The 16,941-nt window shown below is 37.3% G+C and overlaps 1 protein-coding gene across 1 annotated transcript in view; it reads right to left on the bottom strand.

The window, feature by feature from the left end:
• Nucleotides 1-3,790: 3,790 nt before the first annotated feature.
• LOC133620385 (ATP-dependent RNA helicase DHX58-like) overlaps nucleotides 3,791-16,941 on the bottom strand; it is a 31,320-nt gene continuing 18,169 nt past the window's right edge. The window contains exons 6-10 of the mRNA XM_061981847.2: nucleotides 14,189-14,374; nucleotides 13,882-14,120; nucleotides 7,902-8,213; nucleotides 7,649-7,833; nucleotides 3,791-4,316 (exon numbers count right to left, since the gene is read on the bottom strand). Coding sequence (XP_061837831.1) covers nucleotides 4,031-4,316; nucleotides 7,649-7,833; nucleotides 7,902-8,213; nucleotides 13,882-14,120; nucleotides 14,189-14,374 — 1,208 coding nt within the window. The 3' untranslated portion in view covers nucleotides 3,791-4,030. The remainder of the gene's footprint in view (nucleotides 4,317-7,648; nucleotides 7,834-7,901; nucleotides 8,214-13,881; nucleotides 14,121-14,188; nucleotides 14,375-16,941) is intronic.

The raw sequence follows: 16,941 nt of genomic DNA, 5'->3' as shown, positions 1-16,941 counted from the left end.
TGTAAGAAATAGTAAATAAGGTTTAACAAAATAGTTTAAAATGTTAAAAAAAAAAAAAAAAAACCTTCCTAAAAATGAAAGTGCAAAAGTAAGGAATATGTAAGAAATGGTTAATAAGGTTTAACAAAATAGTGAAAATGTAAACATAGACAAACCTGAGAAGAACTATTTTCTGCAGGTTTAGTGCCAGGAAGTTACAGCTGTGCTCTAAAAGGTGAGCGCGGCTAAGGTAGCGTGATATTACCGGTCTTGGTGGGGACGAGCGCCTTGCATCATTTACAGACCACATTGGTCTGACCATGGTCTGTTTGAAAAGAAAAACAAAAAAAACCGCCTTATCGTCAAGGTGACTTTTCCTGTTTTATCCACAATTTTTACTTTCACTTCTCACTCCATGCAAATAATTAACCGTGAGACAACAAGAGGGCGCAACTAAACGTGATAGTTGATACTGTTACCTGATTGGCTGTTAGCGTGTCACTACCACCGGTCAGTGATCACTTCTGTGTGTTGCTAGGTTACCAGAGAGCGAGTGCCTTTGTTCATGTGACTTCCGGGTTTTTCCGACAAAGAAAAATCCAAATGTTTTTTCGAACACATTTTTATTGATATCGATTACGTGTCCGTCGCGATATGTTGATATTGTTTTATCTGCCAGCCGTACATCTCAGTGGCCTCGTGGTTAGAGTGTCCGCCCTGAGATCGGTAGGTCGTGAGTTCAAACCCCGGCCGAGTCAGACCAAAGACTATAAAAATGGGACCCATTACCATCAGCATCGAGGGTTGGAATTGGGGGTTAAATCACCAAAATGATTCCCGAACGTGGACCCCACTGCTGCTCACTGCTCCCCTCACCTCCCAGGAGGTGGAACAAGGGGATGGGTCAAATGCAGAGGGTAATTTTACCACACCTCGTGTAGGTGTGACTATCAGTGGTACTTTAACAACTTTAAACTGTTGCTTTTCACCATTTGGTACAAAACTTACCTTTTTTACTGTTCTTGACAGTCGCCTCATCAGCGCTATTAATGCTGACCGAGCAGTTTGTGCCTCTGCTTTGTTGAGCAACATTCTTGTTAATCCTTGACACTTTCTCATGCACCCCAAATCATTATTTCATTCTAAAAAATAAAAATAAAAAAAAATAAAAAATGTGTTTTAGATCATCCTGAGAACCAATGTCCTCTGCGGTGGACATAATTTTCCGAAATGTCCAATACTGATTAAAGGAAGAGACCAAAAGCAAAAGGTCCACCGCAGAGGACGCTGCTTCCAACTGTTCAACGTTAAAATGTGACTTCAAACATCAACTGGATAATTAATAAAGGCTTTTGTTGAAGCTGGAACAGATGATTTGGTGGTCCCTTCATTTGCTGGAGGAGAAATAGCTTTTAGTGGCACCGCACAGACTGATGCTGTTGATGCGTGCATGTACATGCTACACACACACACACACACACACACACACACACACACACACACACACACACACACACACACACACACACACACACACACACACACACAGCTAATTGCAATCAGCAAGCACCGCATGTGGAAAAAGGAAATAATCAGCGTTGGTTAGAGACGCTGTGAGTCAGATCACAGTCAATCATACTCCTTTCCTCAAACCAAGTCAGGCAAGGCTTTTTTTGTGTGTGATTGCTGCATGTGTGTGTGTGTGTGTGTGTTAACCTTCATCACGAGAATGTGATCTTATATTCTGTTTGCAGATTTGATGCTCCTCTCATGGTGTTTGAGGTTAATAAGCTGGACTGAAAGAGAGAAAAGAAAACCCCATTATTGATCCATTCATGCATCATAATTAATATTACACATCAGCTTCACAAAGGCTGCCAAATGTCATCAAATACCAGTATTATTTCTCCCCATTGACAGTTTTAAATGTTACAAGGATTAAATACATGCGAATACTGCGTATATTCCATGTGCAATGACCGCGCCGACGTCATCAATAATAGTTTGAATTATACATCATTTAAAAATGTTCATTCCATTTGATTTTTTTTTTTTTTAATGTTTTTATATTTCAGTTGCCAAGAGTCCAATGTGGACATTGCCTCACTAAGAGTGCCCTCTAGTGGCCCAGGAAGGAAAGACACTCAAACAGCAACAAGCGCTAAAGGGGAACTGCACTTTTTTTTTTTTTTTTTTGGAATATCCATCCATCCATTTCCTACTGCTTGTCCCGTTCGGGGTCGCGGAGGCCGGTGTTGGAACCTATCTCAGCTGCATTCGGGTGGAAGGCAGAGTACACCCTGGACAAGTCGCCACTTCATCACAGGGCCAACACAGATAGACAACATTCACACTCACATTCACACTCTCGGGTCAATTTATATCATTTACAATCATTATGTGAGACAAGAACACATTTTCTTTTTTTTAATGCAATCCAATGCAAATAAATAAACACTAGCAAAATTCACCTTACAAATGGAGTCGCTCTATTCTGCCTATAAAGCACTCTAAAAAAAACATCCAAACCCCCTCCAAGGTTTTATATACCCACTGTAAGTATATAAGTAATGTAGTATCATGAATATACAATAATAGCATTCATTTCACAGTTGAATCACAACGTTTGCTATTTCCTTCATGAGAGACATAAAAAAAACCCCCAAAAAAACACTTACTGAACAATGTCTGCTGTCACTGGGATGTTTGTATCTTCCCGTTTAGATGAAGAATGAATCGTTCCTCAACAAAGGGTTAAATAAAAAGGTGGGTGCAAAGAAGCGTTTTTCCTGGTCTTTCTCGCCATCTCCGGTTCTAAGTTGTATGTCAAAGTGTGCCAGCTTGTCGGAATACATCCACGTCCTTCTACTATCCAGGGTTAAACAAAAAGGTGGGTGCAAACAAGCATTTGTCCTGGTCTTTCTCGCCATCTCTGGGTCTAAGTTGTATATCAATGTGTGCCAGCTTGTCGGAATACATCCACGTCCTTCTACTATCCAGGGTTAAACAAAAAAGTGGGTGCAAACAAGCGTTTTTCCTTGTCTTTCTCGCCATCTCCGGGTCTAAGTTGTATGTCAAAGTGTGCCAGCTTGTCGGAATACATCCGCGTCCTTCTACTATCCAGGTGAGAGGCACGATTTACAATGTAGAATTCACTTTAACCAACCCGATGGCTTCTCCTTTTCAGACTTGACTCGGATACCTATTATGCAAAACTAACTTTTCTTACCTGTTGCTACCTGTTTTTGTGTATTTGGTGCTGCTTAAGTCCCAAAAGTGTTAAATCAAACCATGGCGGTGGTATTTAAAAAACACACTTCCTCTTAACGAGCCGTTTGGAATTTGCAGAATTTGTGACATTAGGGTGAAGTGAAGTGAATTATATTTATATAGCGCTTTTCTCTAGTGACTCAAAGCGCTTTACATAGTGAAAACCCAATATCTAAGCTACATTTAAACCAGTGTGGGTGGCACTGGGAGCAGGTGGGTAAAGTGTCTTGCCCGAGGACAAAACGGCAGTGACGAGGATGGCGGAAGCGGGGATCGAACCTGCAACCCTCAAGTTGATGGCACGGCCACTCTACCAACCGAGCTATACCGCCCCATTAGCGGATTATTCACATATGGTAGAGATTTACCCAAAGGGCTTATTGTAGTCAATAAGCTCCTTATTTTTCTCTTTCCTCTAGTTGTGGGGCAGACTGGCTCGTACATGCACATGCATCCTCATATCCCATACATATCTGTCAGCGGACTCGCTATGGAAGTGCTAAAAAACTACCATTAGCATCACATGTTATGTAGACCCCTTTATTTTGCAGAATGGACAAGGCAATAAAATTTGAATTGATAAGAACCAGTTAGTTTGTCTATAAATACTTAATTACCGGTACATAAAATACATGTCATTATTACAGTTCACAAAATGGTCCACTTTGTGTTGTGTGACTTAAGTGACACAAAAATGGGCATAAAAAAAGACGCCACGCTCGTTTCGTTTCCGGCCTGCTAGCGTGTGTGGAAGGTACCGTGTGGCGCAAGCAAGCTGGCCTCAGTCGATAAGGCCCGGGTGGTGAATCTGGCAGTACTCGGTTAGGCTGAAGTCGTCCACGGCGAAAGGAATGTCCTTCCACTTTTTCACCGTGGTCCTGCCGTCGGGCGTCTCCAGGGTGAAGTGTTTGATGGCCACGTTGGGCAGCAGGGCCACCTTCTTGTATAGGACCTCGTGACCCCACGCATTTCTGCAGCTGCCGTTGTTACACGTCATCATGCAGCCGAACTCCCAGTCTTCGAAAGTCCGATCCAGAACCAGCTTTTGGCCGATGTTGTACTTCTCCCTAAGACCAGAGCCTGGATGTCAACTCATAGAACGAGACAGAAACGCAATAAAACTGCATCCTTTTGAGAGACATTACTGGTAAAAGCAGCAAATGCAATGCAATTATGCCCCCTTGTGGCTCTGAGGAGTACTGGTATATGATCTTCTAGATTAGGGGTGTCAAACTCATTTTCATTGAGGGCCACATCGCAGTAATAGTTGCCTTCATAGGGCCACTTTTTAAAAAATTAATTAAATTTATGCATGCCTGTGATCAATCATCAAAAAAACAACAATCATTTGACAGCATTGATATAAATGTGTACCAATAATCAATCTCCTCATATTTTTACATTATTGCCTATGAATTTGGTTATTAGATTTTATCATGTACAAATTAATGGATACATCATACGTAAAGGTGACAAGCAAATATTCAACTGTTTATTTTTATCTTTACTAACCTATTTTTGTAATACACTATGTAATAATGTAATATTTGGCATGATTAGATAATAACGAGAGATGTCCGATAATGGCTTTTTTGCCAATATCTGATATTCCGATATTGTCCAACTCTTAATTACCGATCTCGATATCAACCGATATTGATATATACAGTCGTGGAATTAACACATTATTATGCCTAATTTAGTTGTGATGCCCCGCTGGATGCATTAAACAATGTAACAAGGTTTTCCAAAATAAATCAACTCAAGTTATGGAAAAAAATGCCAACATGGCACTGTCATATTTATTATTGAAGTCACAAAGTGCATTATTTTTTTTAATATGCCTCAAAACAGCAGCTTAGAATTTGGGACATGCTCTCCCTGAGAGACCATAAGGAGGTTGAGGTGGGCGGGTTTGAGGGGGGTGTATATTGTAGCGTCCCGGAAGAGTTAGTGCTGCTAGGGGTTCTGGGTATTTGTTCTGTTGTGTTTATGTTGTGTTACGGTGCGGATGTTCTCCCAAAATGTGTTTGTCATTCTTGTTTGGTGTGGGTCCACAGTGTGGCGCATATTTGTAACAGTGTTAAAGTTGTTTATACGGCCACCCTCAGTGTGACCTGTATGGCTATTGACCAATTTTGCCTCGCATTCACTTGTGTGTGTGAAAAGCCGTAGATATTATGTGATTGGGCCGGCACGCAAAGGCAGTGCCTTTAAGGCACGCCCCCAATATTCTGGGTGGAAATCGGGAGAAATTCGGGAGAATGGTTGCCCCGGGAGATTTTCGGGAGGGGCACTGAAATTCGGGAGTCTCCCGGGAAAATCGGGAGGGTTGGCAAGTATGACAGGGAGACGCAACTGCTCTGTACTTCTCCCTACGTCCGTGTACCACTCCGTACAGCGGCGTTTTAAAAAGTCATACATTTTACTTTTTGAAACCGATACCGATAATTTCCGATATTACATTTTAAAGCATTTATCGACCGATAATATCGGACATCTCTAATAATAAAGTTTAAAAGATGCATTTTTTTCCTGTCAAAATCGAAATAATTATTTTCATTTAGTAAAAAAATGAAGTATTTTATTAAAACATACTTTTACAATGATGTGGCGGGCCAGATCTGGCCCCCGGGCCTTGAGTTTGACATGTGTTCTAGTTGAAAAATCATAAAACAATTTGAATACTAATAATATTTAGGGAGTGACACACATGTAAGTTAAATTGAATGTTAGAAATGGTGACGTTTAATAATGTTCTGAAAGTAATATGTCTCTAGAGCAACTAAGGGTGTCTAAAGTGCAGATGGGGATTGTTTGTGATCCGTGGCACATTTTAAAAATACAATCGCAAAAAAAAAGAAGAATGTAACGAGAATAAGTTGCAATGTTGACTAATAACACAAAGATGCCATGGAAGCTGATTTTTCATTGCTCAAAAGATAATAATGAATCAAAATCAATGTTGTTATGAATTATTGACCTACTCAAGGCTCCAATTAAATCAAATATTCCGCTGTGAAATATTTTTCTGGCAAAATATTGTATATTTTGTTTGCTTAATAAAAACCAAGGGTTTTCTTTGACAAACAGGGCATGACACAAACAATTATAAAAACGTATCATCTAAAAATTGAACTTGGAATTCAAGCATTGAAAGTAAAAAAAAAATCATATATGAATTATTATTATTATTTTTTTTTTTTTTTAACAGTTTTATGAGTAAGAACCCTTTTTGGATCTCAAAGACCTTAGTGTGAATTTTTTAAATACAATTTTTTAACTTCCGTCTATCTTCTTCCGCTTACCCGAGGACGAGTCAAGGGGGCAACAGACTAAGCATAGAAGCCCAGACTTCCCTCTCCCCAGCTACTTTGTCCAGCTCCTTACGGGGGATCCCGAGGCACTTTGAAATATTGTTTTGAGAAAGTATTGCATATTTTATGTTTGTCATATAAAAACAAAGGTTATCTTTGACAAAATGGTATAAAACATAAAAATAATAAAAACTTATATTATGAAAATTGAACTAGAAATTCAAGCACTGAAAGTAAAAAAAAATATGACAGTTTTAACACTATAAAACCGAAATAATAAAAACTTGTATTCTGAAAGTTGAACAAGAAATTCAGGCACTGAAAGTGAATATATATATATATATATATATATATATATATATATATATATATATATATATATATATATATATATATATATATATATATATATATATGTATATATATATGACTTTTAACACATTTATGAGTGGGCCCTTTCTGGATCCCTGAAACAATGTGATTTTTTCTTTTTTCTTTAAAACCTGTCATAGCTCAAAAAATAATAACGAATCAAAATCAATGTTGTTATGAATGATTGACCTATTCAAGGGCCAAATTATTAAATCACTTAAAATTTTCTACTATGATTTTTTTAGGGGGGAAATGTGTTTTTTTGCCATATAAAACAGGGTTTTCCTGACAAAAAGAGCATAAAAAATATATTGAAAATGAAAAAAAAAAAACATATCGACAGATGGATCTGAAGTTGGTGAAGATATTCAAGCGTTAAAAGGAGGTCAAGGCATTTTGGATTTATGGACACAGTGTTATGTTTTCCAAATATGATTGGAAGCATAACAGTGTAGGTTGAGATGTTGATAAAAGGATATAATAATTTACGGTATCAAACGCTTTTAGCAGATCCAATAATATGGGACCTCTTTATCCAACTGAAATCATAGCTGCATCTGGTGAGCGATGTCGCCTTAAGCCAAATTGCATTGGATTTATAAGGTGGTGTCTGTCATCCATTATTTCCTGCCACCTTAGCGAGTACTGCTAGGATGCTAACTGGTCTGCGATTGGCTAAGTCAGCACTTTGAAACCTTCAACCAACTTACTTGAAGTCAGGGTTGACGTTGACGTAATGTTGATCCTCCACTAGTTGAATGTCGCTGCCGCACGCTACTGGTGCCAAACAGTTCCGACACAGGAGCTGGACGCTGGAGGCGGGGGGGAGACCGTTCTTCTTCTTACTTTGTGCAGTGCGGCTGCGACAAACCGCCTCGCTCTGAAGCTCGGCTAACTGGAGACAGAAGAAGAATTAGCAGGATTGATGGAGGAGGAGGTCAGGCGGAGGAGAAGCGGTCTCACCTTGGCCCTAAACTGCTGGGGGTCCATCTGTTGGACTTCAGCGATGGCCTTGGTGGTCAGCTCCTCCAGGTAGATGTTGAGGTGCTCGCGGCGTACTTCCGGCCCGTCTCGCTGGGCTACCAGGGAGTACTTGCTGTCTTTGGCCCGAGCGCGCCCGTTCGCCTGCTGCTGCGCGATCTCATTGGTCAGCAGGCCGTAGCGCACCACCAGGTTGCATTCCGGGATGTCCAGGCCCTCCTCGGCCACGCTGGTTGCAATGAGGAGGTTGACCTCGCCCAGGCGGAACTTCTTGATGTTGTTCTGCTGATCGTACTGCAGAAAAAAAAGTGACAACAGTAACTTTTACGAAATAGCACACGTTGAGTTTATTAAGACGATAAATCCTCTAAATTAGTCTCGGATGTTTCCGAAAAACATATATGGTAGTTTGTTTAAAAAATGTAATTGTCTTTTACATTTACAAAATAATGGACCTCAGGATCATTGAGAGCATGTACTTTTCTTTGACTTTTCTGAAAACAGGTACGTTAGTTTGTTGAAAACTTAGAATTATTTGTGAAATAGGGCAAGTGTTAGGTCTGTTTAAGAATTTTATTTGGACGTACGCTCAGTTGGCGTTCACGGACAGCATGTTCGTTTGAGCTGGGGTAGCGGGGGTGTATATTGTAGCGTCCCGGAAGAGTTAATTCTGCAAGGGGTTCTGGGTATTTGTTCTGTTGTGTCTATGTTGTGTTACGGTGCGGATGTTCTCCCGAAATGTATTTGTCATTCTTGTTTGGTGTGGGTTCACAGTGTGGCGCATATTTGTAACGGTGTTAAAGTTGTTTATACGGCCACCCTCAGTGTGACCTGTATGGCTGTTGACCAAGTATGCATGGCATTCACTTGTGTGTGTGAAAAGCCGTAAATATTATGTGACTGGGCCGGCACGCAAAGGCAGTGCCTTTAAGGTTTATTAGCGCTCTGTACTTCTCCCTACGTCCGTGTACACAGCGGCGTTTTAGAAAGTCATAAATTTTACTTTTTGAAACCGATAACGATAATTTTGAAACCGATACCGATAATTTCCGATATTAAATTTTAAAGCATTTATCGGCTGATAATAACGGCAGTCCGATATTATCGGACATCTCTATTCTCAACGTTTCCGAAATGGCTCTCATCAGTTTATTCTTTTATGTTTACGAAATGTGTTCATTGATAGTTGCTAGGTTTCTTCTTTAAGAAATAGCAAAATCAGTTTGTTGAAGACGTTGCTTTAACACTTAAATATGTTTTCACGAAAAACGTATATGTTAGGTCTGTTTAGGAATTTTCTTTGGACGTACCCTCGGTTGGCGTTCACGCACAGCATGTTCGTTTGAGCTGTAGTTGTCTTCAACTTTTACGTTAAATTCGTTAAAGACTTAAAACTAGTTTACTAAACATAGGTTTATATCACGCCTACTGAAAACTCGAAATTGTATTTGCTATTTACGGAAAAAACTAACGTAAAGTTACTAAATCAAAAAAATTTGTTGAAAACGTTAAATTGTTCTCAATGTTTCTGAAATAGCTCTCATCAGTTTATTCTTTTATGTTTATGAAATTGGTTTATTGATAGTTACTAGGTTTCTTCTTTAAGAAATAGCAAAATCAGTTTGTTGAAGACGTTGCTTTAACACTTAAATATGTTTTCACGAAAAACGTATACCGTTAGGTCTGTTTAGGAATTTTCTTTGGACGTACGCTTGGTTGGCGTTCACAGACAACATGTTGTGTTTGAGCTGTAGTCGTCTCCAACTTTTACATTAAATTAGTTAAAGACTCAAACTAGTTTACTAAACATAAGTTTATATCACATCTACTTAAAACTCAAAATTGTATTTGCTGTTTACGGAAAAAACTAACGTAAAGTTACTAAATCAAAAAAAATTGTTGAAAACGTTAAATTGTTCTCAACGTTTCTGAAATGGCTCTCATCAGTTTATTTTTTTATATTTACGAAATGTGTTCATTGAAAGTTGCTTGGTTTCTTCTCTAACAAATAACAAAATCAGTTTGTTGAAGACGTTGCACGAAAAAAGCGTACGCTAAGTTTGTTTAAGAATTTTCTTTGGACGTACGCCTGGTTGGTGTTTATAGACAGCATGTTCGTTTGAGCCCTAGTTGTCTTCAAATTTTACGTTAAATTTGTTAAAGACTTAAACTAGTTCACTAAACATAAGTTTATATAACGTCTACTGAAAACTCGAAATTGTATTTGCTGTTTACGGAAAAAACTAACGTAAAGTTACTAAATCGAAAACGTTTGTTGAAGACGTTAAATTGTTCTCAACGTATCCGAAATCAGTTTATTTTTTTATGTTTACAAAATTGGTTTATTGATAGTTGCTAGGTTTCTTCTTTAACAAATAACAAAATCATTGCTTTAACACTTAAATATGTTTTCACGAAAAAAGTGTACGTTAAGTTTGTTTAAGAATTTTCTTTGGACGTACGCTTGGTTGGTGTTTACAGACAGCATGTTTGTTTGAGCCCTCGTTGTCTTCAACTTTTACGTAAAATTTGTTAAAGACTCAAACTAGTTTACTAAACATAAGTTTATATAACGTCTACTGAAAACTCAAAATTGTATTTGTAGTTTACGGAAAAAACAAATGTAAAGTTACTAAATCAAAAACGTTTGTTAAAAACGTTAAATTGTTCTCAACGTATCTGAAATGAGTTAATTTTTTTATGTTTACGAAATTGGTTTATTGATAGTTGCTAGGTTTCTTCTTTATGAAATAGCAAAATCAGTTTGTTGAAGACGTTGCTTTAACACTTAAATATGTTTTCACGAAAAACGTATACCGTATTTTTCGGACTATAAGTCGCAGTTTTTTTCATAGTTTGGCCGGGGGTGCGACTTATACTCAGGAGCGACTTATGTGTGAAATTATTAACACATTACCGTAAAATATCAAATAATATTATTTAGATCATTCACGTAAGAGACTAGACATATAAGATTTCATGGGATTTAACGATTAGGAGTGACAGATTGTTTGGTAAGCATGTTCTATATGTTATAGTTATTTGAATGACTCTTACCATAATATGTTACGTTAACATACCAGGCACGTTCTCAGTTGGTTATTTATGCCTCATATAACGTACACTTATTCAGCCTGTTGTTCACTATTCTTTATTTATTTTAAATTGCCTTTCAAATGTCTATTCTTGGTGTTGGGTTTTATCAAATAAATTTCCCCCAAAAATGCGACTTATACTCCAGTGCGACTTATATATGTTTTCTTCCTTCTTTATTGTGCATTTTCGGCAGGTGCTACTTATACTCCAGTGCGACTTATACTCCGAAAAATACGGTACGTTAGGTCTGTTTAGGAATTTTCTTTGGACGTACGCTTGGTTGGCGTTCACAGACAACATGTTTGTTTGAGCTGTAGTCGTCTCCAACTTTTACATTAAATTCCTTAAAGACTCAAACTAGTTTACTAAACATAAGTTTATATCACGTTTACTTAAAACTCAAAATTGTATTTGTTGTTTACAGAAAAAACTAACGTAAAGTTACTAAAAAGTTTATTAAAAACGTAAAATTGTTCTCAACGTATCCGAAATCAGTTTATTTTTGTATGTTTACGAAATTGGTTTATTGATAGTTGCTAGGTTTCTTCTTTGACAAATAACAAAATAATTTCTTTAACACTTAAATATGTTTTCACGAAAAAAAGCGTACATTAAGTTTGTTTAAGAATTTTCTTTGGACGTACGCTTGGTTGGTGTTTACAGACAGCATGTTTGTTTGAGCACTAGTTGTCTTCAACTTTTACGAAGCCCAAACTGCTCCATGATGCTTCAGTGAAGACGTGTTGAAAACGTTAAATTGTTCTCAACGTTTCTGAAATGGCTCTCATCAGTTTATTTTTTTAGGTTTACGAAATGTGTTCATTGATAGTTGCTAGGTTTCTTCTTTAACAAATAACAAATTCAGTTTGTTGAAGACGTTGCACGAAAAAAGCGTACGCTAAGTTTGTTTAAGAATTTTCTTTGGACGTACGCCTGGTTGGCGTTTACAGACAGCATGTTCGTTTGAGCCCTCGTTGTCGTCAACTTTTACGTTAAATTTGTTAAAGACTCAAACTAGTTTACTAAACATAAGTTTATATCACGTCTACTGAAAACTCAAAATTGTATTTGCTGTTTACGGAAAAAACAAACGTAAAGTTACTAAATCGAAAACGTTTGTTGAAGACGTTGAATTGTTCTCAACTAGCCGAAATCAGTTTATTTTTTTATGTTTACGAAATTGGTTTATTGATAGTTGCTAGGTTTCTTCTTTAACAAATAACAAAATCATTGCTTTTACACTTAAATATGTTTTCACGAAAAAAGCGTACGTTAAGTTCGCTTAAGAATTTTCTTTGGACGTACGCTTGGTTGGTGTTTACAGACAGCATGTTTGTTTGAGCCCTAGTTGTCTTCAACTTTTACGTTAAATTTGTTAAAGACTCAAACTAGTTTACTAAACATAAGTTTACATCACGTCTACAGAAAACTCAAAATTGTATTTGCTGTGTACGGAAAAAACAAACGTAAAGTTGCTAAATCGAAAACGTTTGTTGAAGACGTTAAATTGTTCTCAACGTATCCGAAATCAGTTATTTTTGTATGTTTACGAAATTGGTTTATTGATAGTTGCTAGGTTTCTTCTTTAACAAATAACAAAATCATTGCTTTTACACCTAAATATGTTTTCACGAAAAAAGCGTACGTTAAGTTCGCTTAAGAATTTTCTTTGGACGTACGCTTGGTTGGTGTTTACAGACAGCATGTTTGTTTGAGCACTAGTTGTCTTCAACTTTTACGTTAAATTTGTTAAAGACTCAAACTAGCTAACTAAACATAAGTTTACATCACGTCTACAGAAAACTCAAAATTGTATTTGCTGTGTACGGAAAAAACAAACGTAAAGTTGCTAAATCGAAAACGTTTGTTGAAGACGTTAAATTGTTCTCAACTAGCCGAAATCAGTTATTTTTGTATGTTTACGAAATTGTTTTTTGATAGTTGCTAGGTTTCTTCTTTAACAAATAACAAAATCAGTTTGTTGAAGACGTTGCACGAAAAAAGCGTACGCTAAGTTGGTTTAATAATTTTCTTTGGACGTACGCCTGGTTGGTGTTTACAGACAGCATGTTTGTTTGAGCCCTAGTTGTCTTCAACTATTACGTTAAATTTGTTAAAGACTCAAACTCTACTGAAAACTCAAAATTGTATTTGCTGTTTACGGAAAAAACAAACGTAAAGTTGCTAAATCGAAAACGTTTGTTGAAGACGTTAAATTGTTCTCAACTAGCCGAAATCAGTTTATTTTTTATGTTTACGAAATTGGTTTATTGATAGTTGCTAAGTTTCTTCTTTGACAAATAACAAAATCATTGCTTTAACACTTAAATATGTTTTCACGAAAAAAGCGTACGCTAAGTTGGTTTGATAATTTTCTTTGGACGTACGCTTGGTTGGTGTTTACAGACAGCATGTTTGTTTGAGCCCTCGTCGTCAACTTTTACGTTAAATTTGTTAAAGACTCAAACTAATTTACTAAACATAAGTTTATATCACGTCTACTGAAAACTCAAAATTGTATTTGCTGTTTACGGAAAAAACAAATGTAAAGTTACTAAATCAAAAAAGTTTATTAAAAACGTAAAATTGTTCTCAACGTATCCGAAATCAGTTTATTTTTGTATGTTTACGAAATTGGTTTATTGATAGTTGCTAGGTTTCTTCTTTGACAAATAACAAAATAATTTCTTTAACACTTAAATATGTTTTCACGAAAAAAAGCGTACATTAAGTTCGTTTAAGAATTTTCTTTGGACGTACGCTTGGTTGGTGTTTACAGACAGCATGTTTGTTTGAGCACTAGTTGTCTTCAACTTTTACGAAGCCCAAACTGCTCCATGATGCTTCAGTGAAGACGTGAGCCCACCTGTGTCATAGAGGCGGTGCCAGTCACGAAGGCGGGCTTGACGCCAGCTTTCTGCAGGCTCTCACTGTCGAGCACCCAGTCGTTCAAACAGCCGGTGCTTCTACGCGTCTTGCTGAAGAGGATCGCTCTGGACTCCACGCTTTGACTAAAAAGCCTCAGCAGGGTTTCCTCCAGCTTGGCCATCTTGGGGTTTTCGTAGCGCGTGTCCTTCGCCAGCGTCTGCAGCTCGCCTTGGTTTTCTGCGGCGTGGGACGGCATTGACGGGTGAGGACAAGAAGCGACGAGGTGGAGGACAAAAACAGCCGACCTTTGAAGAGTTTCACCAGGAATCTGTCGGTGTCATCGATGACGGCGGTCATCTTGGCGCGGTAGAACTCCATCAAGAACATCAGAGCGTCTCTCATACGCAGCGTGTCGTTGATGAGCAGGGCGTCGTTGTATTTACGCAAGTGGACGGCGCATTGCTGCAGCACGCGGTTGTAATCCTTCACTCCTGCAGAACAACAATAGCATAGTAGATTGACCGATTGTGGGCCGGGCTGATTTTCGGCGCCGATATTTGGCATTTTCATGTATATTGGTATCAGCCTCTTTTTATCAGTATCTGCCTTTTTTCCAACTACATCAGCAGATACATGCAGCAGCCCTTTTGCCCTGCATGTAAAGAGTTACCTTTTTTTTCACGTGGCCACGCCCCCTCCCATGCTGGTTGCTTGTACAGTACGTCTCTTGTACGGAGCGTGGGTTCATTAAAGGAACGTTTCATGTTCCGTGCGTCATGGGTTGTACTTGTCAATCAAATAACGCGATAGAGATGGATGGACATGAAGATAACAGAAAAGATATCTCTGCCAAAAATCCAAACTTTGTGTGAATATTTTGACAAATAGGAGACATATTATAAGTAAAGAAGAGCAGCCAGCAGCTCATACATTCTCATACTTTCTGTAACATCCAGGAAGAAATTGTGTCAGCCAGCTTGAAAAATGTCTCAACTATAAATGTTGGCAATATTTCAGGGTTCCTCGCAAATAAACCTCACAATGTATCATATTCATAAACTGTTATAAAATTGAGTAGATGGAGAGTTTATGTGATATAGAAAAATACCATATTTTTACCAGGAGATTTCCTATATTTTGAAACCCAAATGTCGATGCTCCTCTTAGACACACGTAATAAATATGTTTGTGAACTCATTTGATGTCTTTTGGTGCTAAAGTGAAGTGAATTATATTTATATAGCGCTTTTCTCTAGTGACTCAAAGCGCTTTACATAGTGAAACCCAATATCTAAGTTACATTTAAAAGCCTACTGAAACCCACTACTACCGACCACGCAGTCTGATAATTTATATATCAATGATGAAATCTTAACATTGCAACACATGCCAATACGGCCGGGTTAGCTTACTAAAGTGCAATTTTAAATTTTGCGCGGAATATCCTGCTGAAAACGTCTCGGTATGATGACGCGCAGCGCGTGACGTCACGGATTGTAGAGTACATTTTGGGACAGCATGGTGGCCAGCTATTAAGTCGTCTGTTTTCATAGCAAAATTCCACAGTATTCTGGACATCTGTGTTGGTGAATCTTTTGCAATTTGTTCAATGAACAATGGAGACAGCAAAGAAGAAAGCTGTAGGTGGGAAGCGGTGTATTGCGGCAGGTGTAGAATGCACCCCTTGACAGCCGGTGTTTCATTGTTTACATTCCTGAAAGATGACAGTCAAGCTTTACCATTGGTCTGTGGAGAACTGGGACAACAGAGACTCTTACCAGGAGGACTTTGAGTTGGATACGCAGACGCGTAGAATTTCAGAATCTTTGATTCAATAAATAAAGGATTTGTGTGTTCTCTATATCCAACATTATGTATTATTCTAACTGATCTTTTTTGTAACACCGTTAATGAATGAAGTGTACTTTTGTAATTATTTCCCCATATTTCTGCACAATAACTCAGATATGGTAACACTAGTGAGCAGTAGAGAATATGAAGTGATTTTTTGTCTAGAACATGTTTTGCTTTATTCATTATTGACGTGTTTCTTGCTACTTTATGTTGTATATTTTTTACGTGAGATTTCCAGTTCAATTTATCATCAATCATTATACCTAGAAATTTGGTTTCATTTACTCTTTCAATTTCTATTCCGTCTATTTGTATTTGTGTTTGACTTTCTCTTCTACTGTTACCAAATAGCATTATTTTAGTTTTACTGAGATTCAACGATAGTCTGTTTTTGTCAAACCATCTTTTTAATTTGTTAATTTCTTCTGTTATTATTTGTAGTATCTTCTGTGTGTTCTCTCCTGAACAAAACGCTGTTGTATCATCCGCAAATAATACTAACTTTAAATCTTTTGTAACTTTACAAATGTCATTTATATATAGATTGAATAATTTAGGTCCTAGTATTGATCCCTGAGGTACACCACAGGATATATTTAGCGTTGTAGAGGTGTGTTCGCCTACCTTCACGAATTGTTTCCTGTTCATTAGATAACTTCTTATCCAGTTTAAGACTAACCCTCTGATGCCATGTCGTTCTAGTTTTTTGATTAAAATATTGTGATTAATTGTGTCAAATGCTTTAGTTAGATCCATAAAAACTGCTGCCGCACATTTTTTATTATCTATAGCATTGGTAATTTCTTCTGTAATTTCAATTAAAGCCATCGAAGTTGAAACATTAGCTCTGTATCCATATTGATTTTCTTCGAGTATTCTATTTTTATTTATGAAACTCTCTAATCTGTTATTGAACAGTTTTTCAATGATTTTAGAAAATTGTGGAAGTATGGAAACAGGTCTATAGTTTGTAAATTGATGTTTGTCGCCAGTCTTGTAAATTGCTGCAACTTTAGCTATTTTCATTTTGTTTGGAAATGTACCTGTTTGAAATGATAGGTTACTAATATACATTAATGGTCCAATATATATACTCTATATATATATATATATATATATATATATATATATATATATATATATATATATATATAAATATATATACTCTATTAGCCACAACACAACCAGGCTTATATTTAATATG

This window comes from Nerophis lumbriciformis, linkage group LG24 (genome assembly GCF_033978685.3).
Source record: "Nerophis lumbriciformis linkage group LG24, RoL_Nlum_v2.1, whole genome shotgun sequence".
Classification (NCBI taxonomy): domain Eukaryota; kingdom Metazoa; phylum Chordata; class Actinopteri; order Syngnathiformes; family Syngnathidae; genus Nerophis; species Nerophis lumbriciformis.
This window is presented reverse-complemented; position numbering and strand designations above follow the sequence as displayed.